General features: G+C 41.5%; 1 protein-coding gene across 1 annotated transcript; it reads left to right on the top strand.

Moving 5' to 3' along the window:
• The first annotated feature begins 1,170 nt into the window (after nt 1–1,170).
• On the top strand, nt 1,171–20,613 carry akirin1 (akirin 1). The gene is made up of 5 exons (XM_030750727.1): nt 1,171–1,538; nt 14,157–14,303; nt 18,650–18,778; nt 19,941–20,012; nt 20,097–20,613. Exons 1-5 carry the CDS (start codon nt 1,334–1,336, stop codon nt 20,105–20,107), a joined length of 564 nt encoding a protein of 187 aa, XP_030606587.1. The 5' UTR covers nt 1,171–1,333; the 3' UTR covers nt 20,108–20,613.
• Nucleotides 20,614–20,640: the final 27 nt, after the last annotated feature.

Here is a 20,640-nt window from a genome sequence, read left to right as displayed (position 1 = left end):
TATCCCTAGCATCCCCCTCTGTCACACCAACCCAATGCATGTCCTCCTTTGCTACATCCACAAATTTTATCTGTGACCTCCCTCTTTTTCTTGTGCCTGGCATCTCCATATTCAGCATCCTTTGTCCAATATATCCACAATCCCTCCTTTGCACATGTCCAAAACATCTCAGCATTGCCTCTCTAACTTTGTCCCTTTCTAATACTGTCCATTCTGGTCACTCCCAATGAAAAATTTACTCTGCCAACTCCAGTTCAGCCTCCTGTCTTTTTGCTAGTGCCAGCATGTCCAAACCATACATCACAACAGGTCTCACTATCATCTTGTAAACCTTCCCTTCCACTTCTGCCAAAGGTACTACTTCAGTCAGGCACTTCAATAATATTTTGTGAGAGTAATAGCCTTAAAACCAGCAGTCATAGCCAAAACTAGTGAGTTATTGTTAAGTCTGTGACTGATCGTTGATACGTGTGTTTCAATAAGATATCGTAATAATAAAACATATAATTACTAATTAGATCAGACCGCAAAGTACCTGTACGCACAAATGTTTTAACGGAGGCCGTCGTGAATTTATTTTCTCTTCTTAGTCAGTGTAAAAAAGCTACCTAACAATAACCATAACTATGGTTATAAGCGTTAAAACATTATTATAATTATATGCATGGTCACTGGCCATTATAAAAAGTTATTTATCATCCGAAAATGATATATTGTATACAATTTCCATTTATTTTTGTAGAAAAAAACCCTTAACTATTACTTGCCAGACTTAAAGTAAATATTAAATCTGATTTCTTCCAAAGGTAATTAAAAGTGTAAAACATCCCACTGGTGTTAGTTTTAATCTACCTAATTTACCTGATTACCACGACGAGACGTCTCGTGAACCTTGAATTTGAGTTCAAGGGAAAGCAATCATCAACAACAATAGGGTTGGATACCCGGAAATCGCAACGTAAACACGGCGAAAGAAAAAACAAAACTACAGCTTAGCCGGTTATAATTAGATAACACATTACAAAAGCAAGCCTGGATACGGATTACAATTCAAATGAGCGAAAAAATACAGAACGATTTGTTGTAAATATTTCACGACCCCCCCCCCATTTCCGGTAATGGTAGGCTCTGCCTTTGTGACGTTTTAAAAATTCAGCAGGCAGGGTCGGCAGTTGCTTTACTACTCAGAGAAGAAAATCCGTTGTTGTGGAGCGGAAGAAAGGCGAAGAAGAAATACGAGGAACGTTAAACGTACACACGTTCGAGCGTTAAAGTCTAGTTTTTGCGGGTCGTTTTTTCTCCTGCTTATTATTTTCCGTTTTGTTTAGCTATCATGGCTTGTGGAGCTACGTTAAAGCGGTCGATGGAGTTTGAGGCCCTCCTCAGTCCCCAGTCTCCCAAGCGGAGAAGGTGCAATCCACTACCGGGGACTCCTAGCACTCCGTCCCCTCAAAGATGCAGCCTCCGTCCCCCGGTCGACAGCCCGGCGCATTCGATGTCCCCTCCGGCCACTGGCGGCGAACACAGGCTCACCCCAGGTATGGATTTAGACCAAATTTGACGTCTTTTTCTGCATTTCAGGGTGGGTGTCATGGGGGAGGGGGTTTGGGTGGAGTGGAATGGAATGGAACGGATAGCTTGCTACTTGAATGGGGGTTGGAGGCTAAACGTTAGCTTGCCTCAGCTAACGTCAGGAAGGGGAATGTCGTAGCTGAGTTACCGGGACAGATCACTTTACCGATCATAATAAATCAGTATACGCCACCAAAGTAGAAGCGACTCTGCGAGTGGGGGCTTGTAGCGTCTTTTCAGCTTTGTGTTTTTGTGTGATACTTGGCTGAACTGGCGTACATTGGCTGATTTTGTTTTGTTCATGAATAGTATTAGGTCCAGAGTTGTTTGCTTGGCCAATTCAAACAGTTTCTGGCGATAGGGGAAGTTGAATAAACATGACGCCCTTTTTATAAGCTTTGCTCAGACAATCTTCAGCTGTGCTATGACGTTAAATTATTTAATGTGTTTCATTAAACTTTAATTCGTTTAACTGAAACTGGACTGAAAGGATTGAACAAAAGAGTGTTCTTTTTCTTAACCCCTGCCTGTTGGCTTTCCAGTAGATAAATGGCATCACAGCAGCAGCCACATCATTGCAGTCTATTAATTAGGAGCTGCCTGGGTAATGTTCCTTAGCTTCAATGCCACAGTGCCACAATTGTCTTGCATTGAGGTGGGGGATACTATTATGCACCACAACCGTTTCTTTTCATCCTCAGGCATGGAGGAAGGCATTGTTCATTTCCTTTATGCCTGTACTTCACTCTCCCATTGATTTGAGAATGCAGCTCCACTGTGAGTGTTGGATGGGTGTGTGGGGTGCACATATAGCACAAACAGGATAATTGCCTGAGTGTCTCCACTGCATCAAGTGGCCTTAATGTATGTGCCAGTCAGTGATATTTGGCAGGATGACCGCAGTGAGGGCTAATCAATCTGTTAATTCCTGCAAAAAAAAAAAAAAAAAAAAAATACAAGATTAAAGTAGCTCTCCGGCTTATACAAAACCACACAATTAAGTCTTAGATTGTCAGTATTCGCACACACATCAAGAGGCAGCGAAAACGCTCCTTTTACCTATTCTTTGGGAAATGTTGAACCCCCCAAAACACAACCCCTGTGTGTGTGTGGGTGGGTGGGTGGGTGGTAGTCATACAGGGTTTTTACTTCTTATTGAACAGATTGGCACTTATTAAGGAGGTTTGAGCTGACCCCCAAAGTAAAATTACCAGGACTATGAAAAATATTTTTAACCACTTGTTTTAAGTGGGGTTTGACTGGGGTTTATGAGTCATACAGTCACCTGCCTGAGTTTTATTGGCAAAGCATCAGATTCACCCAGAGGCTGTTGTGGAGCTGTTTGTCTCTGAAATGCAAAAGGTTTAAATATTAATACATGTGTTATCAAGCGGCTGGAGCACAATTGGACTGGAGTATTATAACATTATTGCTGTTTCGTTGTATGTTTGTTTTGTTTTTTTTGTTTTGTTTTGTTTTTTTTCCTTGGAACAATTATGTGGATAGGGTTAATAACATGATAACATCTGAAAAATGAAAGTGAAATATGGACTCTTAGTGAGTGTTGTATTCATCAAAACTTTAAACCAACATGACTCCAGGTTACAGTGTGCCTGCTGGGTTCCACTTTTATTTAGTATTTTATGACCTCTAAAACTCCCTTTGAAATGCACCTTTCAGTTTTAGTTTATGATTATGTCTTAGTCTAAATGATTAGAAACTTCTGGAAACAAGTGAACAGGTGCCCATATTTGCTTCCTGATTGGGTCTTATCAGTTACAAATATTAAGACAACGCCTAATATAGTTTCACTCACATTATGTTGTCTTTCTTTGGGTGAGCTGAAGCCCTGACATTGTTATAGAAAAATGCCTTAACTCTGTTAATCTTGGCCTGATATTTTTATTAGGTTTAATATTGCTATTTTTGAAGTTTTATAACATAACCTGAGGCACACCTCCCGGGATTTCCCCCTACTTCTCCCAAGTTTGTATGAAAGAAGCAAAAAAAAAATAAAACTAGAGGGACAAATGTGTTTGCACCTTCTTTAAAAAAAAACAAAACAAAAACAAACAAAACAAAACAAAAAACTGACCACAGCAACAAGTAGGACCCAGGAGGGAAAAAAGTCCCAGCATTTTGTGTTTCTGTTGGCTGGAACTGCATGTAAAACACCAGGACAGGACCGAAAGGTAATTAATACATGCAAAGCACCTGGAAAGGCATATATGCCAGCAACAACATCGGCCACTTACGTTGTAGTTAAAACAAAGACCCAGTGCTGAAGTCTGAATCAGGCATAAAGCTGGAGAGGGAGGTCTGGGCTTCACTGCTCTGGCTGCGGCCCCCCACGACCCAGATCCAGATAAGCGGAAGAAAATGGATGGATGCTAGCATTGTTTTATCATTTTAGATTTTAACTTTTATTGAGACGCATGTCATGAATTGTCGAACAACGGGCATCGTTCATAATGCACAACATAATGCGTCACACTTGTAAGTTGCAATTTATTTGTTTTTCGGATGTTATTTTCTCATATTTCAATGATGTGTAAACATCGTTTGCAGTAACGCATTTTCATATGTTTAGCATCAACTGATTTTCTTCATTGTCTGTTTGGAGTATAACGTGCAGTGATCATAATGCACGATGCCACACAGTTAAGCAACATTTTAAGTGCGATCTATTATTGAAGAACGTGGTTAATGGTTTCAAATGCCTTTGTTTACAGTTTTTGACATTGACCATTAAACAGTCCTAAAATGTAACTTGATATCTGATTGTTTCTTAGTTTTAGACTAGTTGATTATTCTAACTTTTTTTTTCCCTTGTTTAGTCGACTAAGAAATTATTCGCCAGAAACATTCCTACCCCCAAATTATGATTTTCACCGCCTCTACCACCTTAAGGGAATGTCATGGTTGATTCTGCACAGAGCATTGCAGACTGTCATCTGTTATTGTTGTATACTTTAAAAAATACGTGGAACAATGGGTTTGTGATTCTTTCGCTTAGCTTTCTATGGCAGAGAAGACCGAAATCATAACATACAAAGATCCTATTTGAAAACGTGCGTTTAAAACAAACAAAAAACCCTGAAAACCACCCAAGTGGGTCATACAGCCTCAAAATTATATTGCATTATTGAAAGGAAATTTGTGATGATATCTTTAGTGATATAGAGAAAGATACTGAACATTTTATGTGATTACCACTTGTAGCGGTTCAGTAATCAAAGAGTAGACAGGAAAGAGGGGCAGAGAGAGCAGGTGAAGACTCAGCAGAAAGTCGCAGGTCGGATTTGAACCCAGGCCACTGCATTTTAGCCATGAAGCGCATGGTTGCCTGCCAGTGAGTTGAAATGGCACCCTTCCCTGGAAATATTAAGTTAAAGTATAAAATAACTGCTTAACACTTTATTTTAACAATAACTAATGCCGCTTAACCCTAACTGTTCAGGAACCTGCACTGTATTAACAGCTAAAGAACTTGAAACTGAAAATTAGGATGTTGTGTCTTGGGTTGAATTGTTTTTAATCAGAATCTTAAAGCCCTCCTTTACCACATCAGTAATTTGCATCCCTTGTTTGCTCTTCCTGTTAAATGGAGTGCAACTCGTGCACACTCCAGCTTAGCTGAGTCATTTGTTTACTTTTGGGTCCCTCATCAACGGTTGCTAGTATAGCCCCCTCGCATGTCTACATAGCCTGTAGCCATAGGTACTGTGCTTTGTTGGAGGTTGTTTAAGTAGCACCGTTTTTTAAGGTATTGATTCTCAGTGGAGGCTGACATGCTGCTCTTGCTCTCAGACGTACCTGGACTTGTCTTATTGTTGTGTGCATGCTATGGAAGATAAATGCATGGCATTGCAGTACACTATAGGGGGAGGACCCCCCTCCCTCCCAAGTTCAGACAAAGACACCTGTTTTTTTTTTTTTTTTTTTTTTTTAAATTGCCGTTCGTGCTCAGTTCTCCCCTGGTTCTCATTTAGTGTCATGCACATGCCCTGTGTACATCAATAGTAAGTGAGAAATCCTTTAGTTTATACTAATATTTCTAAAACTATGGTAAAATGTTCATCTAGACCAAGGTTTCTTCAGGATGTAACCTCAGACAAAGGGGTCTCTGTGGTTCCTCTTGTCTGGACTGCAAGAAAAAAATATGCTTCATGGCACATAATTGCACGATGACACTGGGGACGCTGCATGATGTATATTGTGAGAGACAGGGCATCTTTGGTGAGAGCACCAGCACACATTCAGGTGTTCATCACAGTCGGCTTGCTGTTAGAAGCAGAGAGAATTTATTTTTTTTTTTTTATGTAAAAATTAATGAAGAATAGTCAAAGAATCAATGATTGAGCAGTGTTTTGCTTTTGAGAACATGCAGAACAGTTATGACGTTTCTTCCCATCTTGCTGTTGATACAGTCTGATTAGCGTATTTTTTATATATGTTTATAGCGTGGCTGTGTTATACATGAATTAGAGTTCAGGAGCTGCAAAGTTAAAGTAATGAAGATTTGTCTGCTTTAGAGACAAAGTCCAGATACCTGATACTAAGCTCACCTTCCCTGAAAGAGGCCTCCCATGGGAGCAGCTCTGAAAGCTTGCCTTTCTGATGTGCTTTGCTAAACGAAAGCAGCTTTGTATTTAACGAAAGGTCAACTGTCATCCCTCCCACCCAGCTCTATCTACACATGTTTTTCAGCTAGTCAGGTTTTCTTGTGTGGAAACAGGAAGGCAAGAAACGGGCTCAGATGCTGCCAAAATATCTTTAAGTAATTAATTTCATAACGTGGATAGGATCACCTGTTTCGTTTTCCTCTGCCAGTCTGAGCTTGTACTTTGGTAAAATCCCCCAAGATGACAAATGTGTTTTCTGTGTGACTCCTGTCAGCTCATACCTTGGTTAGAAAGGTTCCCAGGTTATAGTTTAAGTGATAATGATGTAAAAAAGTTTTACAAAATAAAATTGCTGACTGCTTATCAAGAGTGTATCAAGTAAAGGTGTCAGTTTTTTTTTTTCTGGCTCAAAATGGGCCTGAGGGTACGACTATGCACAAAAACACAAAGTCCAAATGTAGTTAAGGCACTTTTTTTTTTTTTTTTTTTTTTAAATGCAGGAGTACACCCTGTATTTGTTAAATGTAGACTGTTTATCTGAGTTATATAATGTATTTGACATCTTCTCTACCAGCTATCTGTATTGGCTTAAATGCATTGTAGACATAAATAAATGCTTGTATTTGTAGGTAAAAAAATACCAATATGGTTATAAATCTTAGTTTCTTATTCAATACAGTTATTGATACACTGGTACTAGGGCTGGGCGATATATCGAGTAAGAAATATTGATATATTTTCATACGCGACATAAGACAATATCATTTATATAGATTAGGGCTGCAACGATTCCTCGAGTAACTCGAACAATTCAATTATTAAAAAAAAATCTTAGAAGCAAATTTGATGCTTTGTTTAAACTCTGCAGCGCTCAGGTGTCTCCATTTCATCCGCACTAAAGTGCTCCGTCGTCTTCTTCTTCTTGTGGGTTTAATGTCGGTGGGCAAACCAGCTTAGAGCTGCATTACTGCCACCTACTGGACTGCAGTGTGGATGAGGCGTTAGAAAAAAAACCCCCATCAGATTCTAAAAAGGTCACCGTCGGTGCGATGGATTCCCTTTAACACTAAGTGGATCATCGCTGACATGTTTTTCCACGCCCCCACCGCTCTCCGCTGTGTTTGTGCGTTGTGCTCGCTGTTCTCAGACTTTCAGCTGTTGTTTTTTTTTTCTCCACTTCAGCTTCCAGAACAGATCACTATAACCACAGTTTGCTGGCGAGCAGTACTATTAGCACTAGTGATTGTTCGGTACCGGAAGGACCCCTTCCCCGTCAAAATATTTTTTATATTTTAATTCCTGATTAGTGACTAAAAATAGACCTGCAGTAGGAACGTATTTAGGAGAATGCTTGTGAATACAAAGCATTACAACATTACGCTCACGCAGCCCCCAGTTTTTCAACAAAAACACTGATAACAGCAGGCAGCTGTTTTACGTGGTCTGGCTGTGCAAGTCCAAAGAGGTGGAGCCGTTATAGAGGCAGTGAGCTCAGGTGGAGCGAAAGTTTTTCTAGTGTCCAAAAGGTTTTTTTTGTTTTGTTTTTTTTCCCTCCCGTAACCACCATTAAACCTTTACTGGGACACAGCTGGAGGTCCTTCCATCAACCACCTGATCAGCAAGTGAGGAAAAGAGAACTTTGTAGCTGCTCCATCCACTGCTGTTTATTTCACACAGCGAAAAACTGCAGTACGGGTGGTAAAATATGAAGATGAACTTCTTGTCCGATTAGTCAAGTAATCAATGGAATAATCGATAGAATACTCGATTACTAAAATAATCGATAGTTGCAGCCCTAATATCAATATAGTCTGTCGCATTGCAATCATACTTGTAGATCCACCAGTTCACCTTTCTCTTCTCCCAATTTGTCTCTGCACAATTTCACACTGCCCCGCCTCTCTCCCTCACCGCTTCACCCGTAAATCATGCAGGAAGCGACAGCATGGAGAAGTAAACAGACACGAAGCTACTGAAGAGGAGCTGGTTAGTAAAAAGAAAAACAATGCTCAATTATTTGGAGATCGTTCACATTCAAAGTGTCAAATGAGCAGCAGAGTAATGTATTCTGTAGAGAATGCCACAAACGAGTCCCAAGAAAAGGTCCGAGCACTCATCTTTTCCACTATGCATAAGATGCTAGTGCTAATGGCCGCGTCGCTAGCTGACTGTTACGATAACAGCTGAAGTCCTCAGCCAGCACGATAGCACCTCAGCCAGGTACTGCTAGCTAGAGTCCTGCTGACTGAAGGATGGAATTTTTTTCAGTCTGTTTACATGTTTTTTTATTTGCACAGAGTACTAGATGTACAGGACTACATACAGGAGGAAGCACTTTGGTGAAGTTTACTTCACTGGAAACTGTCTTTTTAAAGAATAAGTCAGCCTTTTGCTATTTTTGCTCTGTACCTGTACTGTTTACATTTTAATAGCACAGCTGTGAGTCTTTTGTTATGGGGGGAAAAAAAGCATTAATTTATTTGAGGAGCATTATTATTTAAATATGCCAGTAGTTTATTTTTGAGCAATTTCTCATGTACATCTACATCTGAATGTTAATAAAAGTGCCCGTGTGACATTTGGGACATGTAGCTTTGACTCAGAAGTGCCTTTTTGTTTGTATCTTTCGAGATACAATATCGGGATATCGTATATCGCCATTCAGCTAAAAAATATTGAGATATCATTTTTGGTCCATATTGCCCAGCCCTAACTGGTACCAAACCATGCTGGTGGATTTTCCCTCTTTTTCACTTACCAGAGTCACTATATCAGGACAGCTCATAGTGAGTGCAGAATAGAAGAAGAAACACACAATGACACAAAGTGTAGAATAAATACATGATTTCTGCCTTGTTTGGAGTATTTTTTTTCCTTCTTTGACATGTTTTAATGTATTGTATATTGTTTCACAGGGTATCGAGTATCAAAAAACTGCCTCATCTTGGATAACGTATTTTCATTTTAACATGCTGTTTATTTTATACAAATTATGGATCCTATTCGAGCCCCAATGAGGAACAACTCTTGCAGTAGTCATGTGAAACCTTTCCCATTGTGGTATAATTTTTCTGTTTTGACATGTGTATAGCTGCTACTGCTCCTGGCAGACCCCTTTTAAAACTGTGGCCAGACCCTTTTGCATTATTTAAAAAGTCAAGCCTACTGAAATATGTTTTTTTTGAAACACAAGGAGAGACTGACTCCATACATGTGTTTTTATCAGAGCTATAAAAATGAGGAAATGCATTTGTTTATACTGACAGAGTGCTAGCTAACTGTTAGCATAGTGAGCAAACTAGATAATAATCTGTACTGCATTTAACTAGATTCTGGCTAGCCAAACTCTGCAAACTAATCTGACTTTGTGTTTACATTATATATGGTGCAAAGTGCCAGACATTTCAGCGACATTAACAAGGAATGTATTTAATGGTTTCATATATCTTTTAAAATACACACACAATATTAGTTTGGCCCGTGTATAACTTCACTCATTGAAGTGTGCTCAGTTCTGAATGGTTTGAGTGTTTTCTGTCTTTTAGACTAGTAGTTTTGATGTTTTTTCTTTATTAAATGACTCATGAATCAGTCACCAGAAACATCCCTACCAGTAAAGCCTTGATGATATTCTGTTACGGACAGCTGGAGACCTGACAGCTGAGTAGTCATTCCTGTTATGCTTCTTTGAAGTCTATCACTTGGAGCACATGCGTAGTTGGTGCACTGCAGTGTAAATTCTCAGTGGACAAGTCCACACAGTTGCAAAAACCAAGCAGGCATCTGCATGGCCCCTTGCTCTCACTGTCTGATGAAAGTTATGTCACACTAACCTGAGTAGACCCTAGTGAACTTGTGGCTGCGGAAAGTATAATTAAGGCTCATTACATCACAACCTATTTCCCAGCATTTGGGATATTTGAAACCCATTTCTCCCGCAATCCTTTACCGGTAAAGAGTGAAATTAAATGAGTCAGCTTTGTTTTCTCTCCATGTCCAATCACCTGGCTGATCTCCTGTCGTATTCACCATTTTGGGCTTTGCTTAAGCCTTTTAGCTGCAGCTTTCTCTGTCGTGTTTCTTCCTGGAAGTCTCTGATTGATTGCTTGCAGGGTCATTATTGCCCAGCAATGCCTGCTGTTGAGTTAGTAGTAGTTGGCAGAGCTGGAAGTGACAAGCAGCAGGGGAGGGTTTTCATGTCATTCAGATGACAAGAGCAGTGTGCATACAGTACATGTACATACAAAAGACCCTTCTCTCTCTGGTATACTTTGATGGTGTGACAAGACTGAAGTCTGCAACTGTCCTTCATTCACATGAGCAACAAACACATTTGACTTTCAGAATCTGGTTTTCTCTTCTCGCACCAATATTTACACAAGCCTTGTTTAAATTCCCTTTACTAGTGGAGGGCTTTCCCCCAAGAAACTGGTTCGTGGAGGTGTTGATCTGCAACCCCACCCTATAGAAAACAAAATACAGCTTGGGTCACCTGCATACATACTATTTAAAAATAGTGGGGAAAAACTTGGTAGATCCTATAATAAAGGCTGTGCAATTAATCAAATATGCATTTCAGTTATGCTTTTGGTTTCCAACAAATAAGATGGTCAAGATAAAATGAGGTGAGCATCCCTACCCTCACCTGTGGTCATGAGCTTTGGGTAGTGACCAAAAGAATAAGAACGCAAATACAAGCTGCAGAAATGAGCTTCCTCCGAAGGGTGGCTGGCTTCTCCCTTAGAGATAGGGTGAGGAGTGCGGCCATTTGGAAGGGGCTCAGAGTAGAGCGGCTGCTCCTCCACATCGAAAGGAGCCAGTTGAGGTGGTTCGGGCATCTGATTAGGGCCTCTTTTCCACCAACGGGGTGCCAGTGCCAGTATTTGAACCATTCAGCAGGTTTTCCACCGCAAACACACTCAGTGCTCGGCTGAAAAACGGGTTCAACTCAGGCCCCGCAAGCTAGCTGGTCTCGAACCAAGAAAGCTTGACCAAAGTGGCAGAAGGCCATGACTCTGCCATCTCAACATAAGGTTTTCTATAGTTATTTCACTGCATGGTGTGTGTATTATATGAGAAAAGCGATGCGATTTTTCACGGCTGTGAATTAGGTTGGCCCTAAGGCTGAACTTGCTGCTTTGTATCAGTTCATATCACAGATAAAAGGACGCAAAGTGCGTACTTATCGTCTTGCTCGTAATCGCTGTCTGTGTTTACATCTGTGCTGCACACAGATGCTGCAGTAGTTTTGTTTGGACTGTAAAATGTGTTCGCAGCACAAGAAAGGGGAGCGTGTTCTCCCACGTTTGCGCTCTTCGGATTCCGTGTCCAGGTGAGGACCCGCCCACACTCATATGTAAAGGAGCAGTTCACAGAAACGCGGTGGAAACGCAGGCTCGTTCTTAAGCGTTTCACCGGTTCATTGAAATTGACACCAGCACTGGCATGAGCACCAGCACCTCGGCGGTGGAAAAGTAGCATAGGATGCCTCCTGGACACCTGTTGGGTGAGGTGTCCCGGGCATGTCCTACCGGGAGGAGGCCCCAGGACAGACCCAGGACACGCTGGAGAGATTGTCTCTCGGCTGGCCTGGGAACACCTTGGGGTCTCTCCGGATGAGCTGGTGGAGGTGGCTGGGGAGAGGGTGGTCTGGGCTTCTCTGCTTAGGCTGCTGCCCCCGCAACCCAGCCCCAGATAAGCGGAAGAAGATGGATGGATGGATGGATGGAAGATAAAATGACTGATGTGCCACATTCTGTTTCTAAATAATAGCCTTTTTTTTTATCACATCGATGACTTTTGGGCCTCCATAAAAGTCTAAATTCACGTAATTGGTTCAGCTCACACTTAATTATTTAGGTCTGTCGATTGTTGAATAATAACAGTAATAATAAGCAAACCAACATACGGTAATTTGAAACAATTCTTTTTCTTTAAATTGTCAGTCACAATTGAGTAGTTTAGTAAATAAGCAAATAATTGTGATCTTGATATTATACCCATAATTCTTTAGTTTTATTGAGCTGACACTTTGCAGCTCATTATAAAACATCTCTACTGGCATTAAAATATGAAATTGCAGCAGCAACATAGAGATTTGCCTAAACTTTTTCCCACATCCTTTTTCCCTTTTCCCCTTATGGCTAATTAAATGTTAGGTGTAGTTGTGGAGCCTATGTCACTTGTAGATGGTTTGTTCTCTTTGCTCCTTTGTTTAGTAGTAGCTAAACAAACATAAAAAAAAGCCTGCCAAATTCATCTTGTGGTGTTTATACTCTGAGGCTTCAGGGGCGAGGCTGCATCCAGCAGGAGGAGGCGTCATCTCTGTGAGGGCACCAGTTCAGTGCACAACTGTGTATAATGCAGTAAATCCCCTGCTTTGCTTAACAGGTTGAAACAAGCTTATTGATGAGCCGGTTGAAATGGAAGAATGGCTTCTCATGGTATCCCTAGCCCAGATAAACAAGGCACTTTTCCTCAGATAGAGGTGCAGAGTGTGTAGACTTCACTCCCTGGATAAGTCGAGTAAGATAAAGTTCCTTGCTCTGTATTTTATCAACTCGGTTTGAGGATCCCATGTGGGTCTCCCCTGCCACGTTTTTCTCATGATTGTTTAGCGTTAACCTTATGAATCTGTGAGCAGGCTCAGGCCACAGTATTAGCTGATTTAACAGACAGCAGACTAACAGGCTTCATTCTAAGGAGGAAAGGAATGAGTCCATATGTTCCTAGGTATTCAGTACAATTTTATTTATATAGCGCCAAATCACAACAAACTGTTGCCTCAAGGCGCTTTATCTTGTATGGTAAAGACCTACAATAATACAGAGAAAAACCCAACAGTCCAAATGACCCCCTATGAGCAAGCACTTGGTGAATGTGGGAAGGAAAAACCCCCTTTTAACAGGAAGAAACCTGATCCAGGCTTAGGGAGGTCTGCCACGACCAGTTGGGGCTGAGGGGAGAGAGACAGAGTGGGGTATAAACAGAGTGAAAAGAGGTGAGTGTAAAGAAACCCTCATCATGGGATAATCATGGGAACACCCCAGCAGCCTAGGCCTATTGCAGCATAACTAGGGGATGGTTCAGGGTCACTTGATCCAGCCCTGACTATAAGCTTTATCAAAAGGGAAAGTTTTAAGCCTAATCTTAAAAATAGAGAGGGTCTCTGTCTCCCAAATCCAAGCTGGGAGCTGGATCCACAGAAGAGGGGCCTGAAAGCTGAAGGTTCTGCTTCCCATTCTACTCTTAAGTATCCTAGGAACCACAAGTAAGCCAGCAGTCTGAGAGCAAACAAAATTTACACACCCGATCCAGCCTATTACACATCTGCATCAGTACAACCTTTTAAGCCTGTACCAGTTTATCTTATATATTAGTGGAATGCAAGGCATAATTTTGTCAGTAATTTAGCTTCTAAACCTTCAACACAAATACAGTATCTCAAGTTCACGTTGACATGAATAAAGGTTCACCCAACAACCTGAAACTCACAAATATTAAATGTAGTATCAAGCAAGACCAAAAAAAAGCAGCAAATTAATTTTAGCTGATTATTTTTCTTACATTACTGTGCTGGTACTGACTGTCTAAAGCAGTAACTTGGCAAGATTTATAACATTATACATATATGTAGTTAGTAACTGTGCCTATCGTGTTTGTTGGCTAAAAATGCATGAATCGTGCAGCTCTTAAAACAAAAATCACTTTGCATTCCATTTCCACAAAAACCTGAGCCTATACACCAGTTGTAGCTTGATGTCATGCTGCCAGTCCTTATTCAGCTGTGTGAACATGTTGGTTACAGTTGTGGCAGGCTCAATACGGAGTGAATTTACTCTGGGGAACCACTAGGACCACTTTCTGTTACTAAATGTCCCGGTGGTTGGAGCATGTGTGAGTGTCCTTTATCTCACTTTTTACTTTTCTGACCCTGTTCCTGTTTGCCCTCCCCTTCAGAGCAGATCTTCCAGAACCTCCGTCAGGAGTACAGCAGGATCCAGAGGCGGCGGCAGCTGGAAGGGGCCTTCAACCAGACTGAGGCCTGTAGCTCCAGTGACGCCCCCAGCCCCAGTTCCTCTCTCAATGCTCCTAGCTCCCCACCAGGTAGGACAGTTTACAGTACTGCACACCCATAAACCGTTTTCTGTGCCGTGTATTTTGGTCTTTTTCAAACGTAATTGGAACTGTCTTTGCAACTGCAAATGTTTTTCACCACATAATCCACATTAATAAACATATTCTGTAAGGTCAGGTGTTGATTTAGTAAGGCCTTAATTTCTGTTAGGGGCATAGTGCCATAATACACTGCTCAAAATAAATAAAGGAACACTTTTTTAAATCGGAGTATAGCATCAAGCCAATTAAACTTCTGTGATATTGATCTGGGCAGTTACGTAGCAGAGGGGGGTTGTTGATCTGTTTCATCTGGTTTTACAGGTGGAGGCCCAATGACAATTTTTTTTTTTTTTCCCCACCTCCTCATCTTTTCTGGCTGTTTTTCATTTGGCTAGGGTCAATGTCCCTACTGATAGCATGAGGGCGTACCTGGACCCTACAGAGGTTGCACAGGTAGTCCAATTCCTTCAGGATGGCACATCAATACATGCCGTTGCCAGAAGACTTACTGTGTGTCCCTGCACAGTCTCAAGAGCACGGAGGAGATTCCAGGAGACAGGCAGTTACTCTAGGAGAGCTGGACAGGGCCATAGAAGGCCAGTATCTGCTCTTTTTGTGCCTGGAGGAATGGGATGAGCACTACCAGAACCCTACAAAATGACCTCCAGCAGGCCGCCAGTGTGAATCTCTCTTACCAAACAATCAGAAACAGACTTCATGAGGGTGGCCTGAAAGCCTGACGTCCTCTAGCGGGCCCTGTGCCCACTTTCTAGTAGCATGGAGCCCAATTGGCATTTGCCAAAGACTGTCACCCTGTACTTTACACAGATGAGAGCAGCGTCACCCTGAGCACATGTGGCAGACTTAATAAGGTCTGGAGAAGCTGTGAAGAACATTATGCTGCCTGTAATTTAATTCAGCATGACCAGTTTGGTGTTGGGTCAGTGATGGTCTGGGGGAGGCATGTCCATAGAGGGACAGGCAGACTCCTACAGCCAGCCTTTACAGGCTAGGCAATGGCACCCTGACAGCCATTAAGTATCGTGATGAAATCCTTGGACCCACTGTTAGACCCTGGGTCTTGGGTTCCTCCTGGTGCACAACAATACCTGGCCTTATGTGACAGCATGCAGGCAGTTCGTGGAGGATCAAGGAATTGATAACTCTGACTGACCCCCCCCCACACTTGCCTGACCTAAACCCAATAGAACACCTCTGGGACATTACATTTTGGTTCAGCTGACACCACTGGGTTGCACCTCAGACTGTCCAGGAGTTTAGTGATGCTCTGGTCCAGATCTGAGAGGAGATCTCCCAGGACACCTTCTGTCGTGTCATTAGGAGCATGCCCCAACGTTGTTTGGCATGCATACAAGCACGTGGGGAGTCATACAAATTACTGAGTTGCTGCAATGAAATTTTGGCAAAATGGACTAGCTTGCCATATAATTTTTTTTTCAACAGATAAACAAGCATCTCTGCAAATGCAGTTGCATTACACTCTGATTTTTAAAATTCCATCCAGCAGTCAAATATCCTCCTTCTGTTTTCTTCCATTTGATGGCAAATATTGATCTGTGTTGCCACTCCACACTCACAATTGAACTGCAAAGCATACTGAAATACAGGCATGAACTTGTATGCGTGTGCCCATGCATTGCTAAGATACATCTGTGTTGCAAGTGTTGGCTACATGTGGATGTGCAACATGAAACTATAGCGAGGCAGATTTAATTTATTATGAATCTCTGTGATACTAATTTAATGTATGGTTGGGGGAACTGGATAAAAATCACCTGGACTGGTGAGCTACCGCAGCTTATTTTGACCATTGTCAATCTCTGACATCATTGCCCATTGGCATAACACAACTTCTGTGCCAGATACAACCTGTTGCTGTTGATCAATCTTTTGAAGTCACTCTTATTTGCTGGAAGACCTTAAAGAGGGCTTTATTTATATATTTATCTAATACATGCCCATGCTACAGTATTTTTGGTCTGGAGTTTTTAGTCCTTTATGTGGTTGCCAGACAACGTGTCATACCCAATTTTTTTTTTTAAATAAAAACAGCAAATCTTGTGTCCTCAGATATACCTGTGAAGGATAAGTTCATGGGCAAACAGATTTGCTGTATTATAGTAAGATTCTCTGCGTACTGTTGAATGTAATGGATGTGTTTCAGATGGAGCTCTAAATGGAAAATAACGCTGAATTAATCTTTATGAACCAGTTAATGAATCCAGATGTTCAAGTAAAAGTCTGACCCTGGGAACACACCTGGTACATATTTGTCACATCATGTGAAAGCTTGTTGGTCAGATTCTTGAAACCATCTGACTTACTGCCCTCCTCGTCTATTCTGTGCAGCTTGATGTGGCTTATAATAGCCTCAGTGCTATTTTATGTGAACTTGAGGCATCGTGTCTGATGGAAATTACAAGCATTGCTGAGCTCTGAGTCGCATCAGCCTGAACGTGACGCAGCGGTGCCTGGTATATTTCCAGGGTTAGATTCAGCTTAGAGCACAAGTTTTAATAGAATTTGTTGAAGATTCACACACCCCCCACTTTCAAAACGACAGCCCATGTAAATGTTATACTACTTAAATTAATAGTTTGATGCATAAAGCACAATTTTCCCTAGTGACTGTGTGTAATCCAAGCCCCAGGCCTTTGGTTTTCTGTGTTGTGTTTCTGTGCAGGACGACCTCGTATATCACAATGACTGCACTGTTACTAACTAGGGTTTAATATTTTTCCCGAAAATGACATGAATCAAATCCCGGGAAATGACGAGCCATTTCCCGGGAATCCCGGGAAAAAGTTTATTTATTTTTTTATTTTAATTAGGCCTTCTGTAGCCTGTGTCGGCCTTAACCTATTGTGATATTGTAGAGGTAGCTTTCCAGCTATGTCCTGTTATGCCCAGTAGGGGGCAACGTTGGCTTGATTAACGCAATAAAACCTACATCTCGACATTCGAGTGCTCGAGCTATGCGGTGTTGTATCGTTCCTCAACACTCCCTTAACAAATATAATTCGAATATTCCTCCATTGTACATGGAATTATACCAAGATATTTTACAACTGCTGGTGCAAAACAATACGGTTCATCTCCACAGCATTGATAATGGCTCAGCCACGCTGTCGTGGCGACATCTGTTACACTGTATCTCCACCAGTGGAACGCTGTAATAGTCATTGAAAAGTTAACTACCGTACTACACTATAATATGGCATAACACAGGGCCTTGAGTAATGCACTACGACTTGGTCATTGCCATTCTGGCAACAGCAAATTTATAACACCGTGTCTGAGGGTTAAAGTAGGTTCGCTGTGAATCGTCTTTTGAAAAACTGGCCAATCCTTATAGCCTAAAAAATATACATTTTACTCAACTCCATTTTAAAAGCGAAATATGTTAAAGCAATCTATTTCATGATAATTTCTTCACACATTAGGCCCGTATCCTAATTCATGATTGTTAGTAAGCGGCTGCAAACGAGGAAAAGAAACACTCGAAGTTAAACAGATATTTCTTTATTGTTCAGGGCAGGCGTATTTTATAGGCTATATAATGCAATATAACAATATATAATAATATAAAATTATATAATACAAAATACCTTAGGGTAAACACATTGCCTACGATTTCAACAAATTAAAGAGGAAAAAACCACAACTGTGTAATACCTCTATTAAAACGCTTGAGATGAAGGCTGAAGCCTTAAACGGAGGCTGAACGTGCCTGAAATGAAGAGTAATGCTTTTCGCATTAAACGAACCCTTCTCTCAATATTTCCTTAAATTTAACATTCTGAAGCTTTCTTTTCTTTCTGAAAGTCAAATCGACGCGCGCGACTTTTTTCCCGGTTTCCCGTCTAACGTTTCCCGGGAAACGGGAAATGGTTCTGATCGCATTTCCCGGGAATCCCGGATCCCGGGATTAAACCCTATTACTAACATGGCCTCTTTCTGTCTGCGAGGCCACTGTTTTAACCTTCATCCTCGCTCTGCCATCCTCCACTGTGATTTACAAACATTTTAGTCTTTCTGGCTCACAGCAGACCTCAAAGACCACTCAGTAATGAATCACTGAGCTAAAGCTGGCTCCAGTTTCAGCCTGGCAGAGACGCTGGGGAGGCTCAGAAAGAGGCAGCGTTAGTGCTGCATGACCCTGCTGGTCTGAGGGGAGAGAGGACACCAAGCTGTAAATCTGCAGCCGGCCAAGCAGCTATTAGGGGAGAGAGGATGTTTCTGTCTCAGGGACTTGGTACTGCACCAAAGATATGATTCAGCCTTTTTAATGCTGATATGATTTGCCCCCCCAGGTGCCTCAAGGAAGGACCAACCTTCGTTTACACTGAGGCAGGTGAGCTACCTGTGTGAGCGCCTGCTTAAAGACCATGAGGAGAAGATCCGGGAGGAGTACGAACAGATCCTTAATACAAAACTTGCAGGTAACACCCCCCCCCCCCCCCCCTTTTTTTTTCTTTTTTCAATTATTGTAAACTTTAAACCACAGGACTTAAATATGAAGAGCACCTATTATATTCTAGCAGTGATGTACAGTCGAAGTGTCACCAACATTTCCCATGAGTCTCTTATTTTATGATTCAGAGTGTTTGCAGTGTGTGACTTTCTCAGACTTTAAATGTGTTATTAAATGCTGAGGCTGTAAACAGACATGGGTGAATATTTTGTAACAGCTGGAGGGAACAAAGACATTAAAGAGGATAAAATGTTGTTTAGCAACAAAAGCAAATCTGTATTTGCTCAGTGTGTGCCTGCTGTAAGATGATGATGATGATGATGATGGAGGGTTTCTAAACTGCCACATTCCAGCGTGGGGTCGTAGTATGCAGGAAATGAGACCAACTACCACATATCACATTAGGCTTTATTAAAATCAGTGTTTGTTGCTCAGCAAGTAAAGCCTTACAGTACTACTTTACTCCATGTAGACAGTAATTTGTTAAGCTGCTCGACATTATTTTTGCATCACTCTGTAACATGGTCTGGAGTGCAATGTCACATAATTACTAGTTAACAATATAAACCTGAGGCTGCAGTCCCACACACTCACACACATCCCTGCCCTGATGAGAACACAGAATAATGGAGCCGCAGTGACTCCGCTGTTGAAGTGGGCATGAGTAGAAATGGAGGCTACAACGCTTTAACTCTGACTGCTCACCTCTGATTTTGTTGCCCCCTGGCTGCTTGTCTGGGGTCAGCACTCACTCTTTTAATTACTCATGGTTCTTGGCTGCTAGCTTTGTGTTAGCTACGCAGGTTCTGGGAAAATGCTGATGTCGTGTTAGCGGCTGTTTGTAGCCTTGGTCAGTTTGTGCTTTACTGTCATGTTCTTGTCCTTCCATTCAATAAAGCTGAAAGTAATCTTCATATCTGCACTACTCAAAAGTTACAGACTGCTCTGTTCCTCCTGAAATCAGCTGATTGTAGCAGAAGTAGTCTGATTGGTTTGGTTCAGCAGTCTCACTGCTGCTTCATTGTGGACAGTCTTTATAAAAAGTTCTGAAAATGTGATTGTGAATTGGTTTTCAGGTTCTCAGCTTAATGAACAATGGCACCCTCACCACCATCCTCTTCTCTTTTCAGAACAATATGAATCTTTTGTAAAATTCACACAAGACCAGATAATGCGAAGATACGGAGCTCGGCCTGCTAGTTGTAAGTTCTCTTCATCTTTGTTTTTTGTTTTTTTCCTCAGTTAAAAACGACGGCTTCTTTTACAATGATGATTTTGTGTTTCAGATGTGTCCTGAGCTCCTATCCATGTGATCCCAGCTTCATCTCACAAGATAGCTGCTCTTCTACTGCCTCCTTCCAGTTGATTTACATTTTATTTCCCTAACACCACCCCCTCTTCCCTTCTCAAGCTGTTTGGGTGCCATGATTTATCCACTTTTTAATCCCAAAGTTGGTTTCTTACTTCAAGACTATTGCTGCTGGCCAAAACTTAGAAAAATCTGAGAGAAACTCTGTATGACGCCTGCTATATATATATATTTTTTTCTTTTAAATATGCTTTTCTGGACTTCCTCACTAAAGCAGATGTTTGTCAAATCTCTTGCCAGCGCTGTAGAAAAAGCTTATTGGCTTGTGACCGTTCAATATAACCTTCCAGCAGCTGTATCTAATGGCTCCTGCTTATCACCTCGTCCCACTTGCCCTCTCTCCCCCCCTTACCTGGCCTCCCTCTTCACAACTCCTTACCCCAAAATGTGGATTTTTCTCCCTTTTGAAAAAAATAAAAGTTCTGTGACTAAAATGTGTTGTCTTGGATATTCATTTACAG

The sequence above is a fragment of the Archocentrus centrarchus genome, chromosome 16 (genome assembly GCF_007364275.1).
Source record: "Archocentrus centrarchus isolate MPI-CPG fArcCen1 chromosome 16, fArcCen1, whole genome shotgun sequence".
In the NCBI taxonomy this organism is placed as follows: domain Eukaryota; kingdom Metazoa; phylum Chordata; class Actinopteri; order Cichliformes; family Cichlidae; genus Archocentrus; species Archocentrus centrarchus.
Note: the sequence above shows the minus strand (reverse complement) of the source record. Positions and strands in the feature narration are given on the sequence as shown.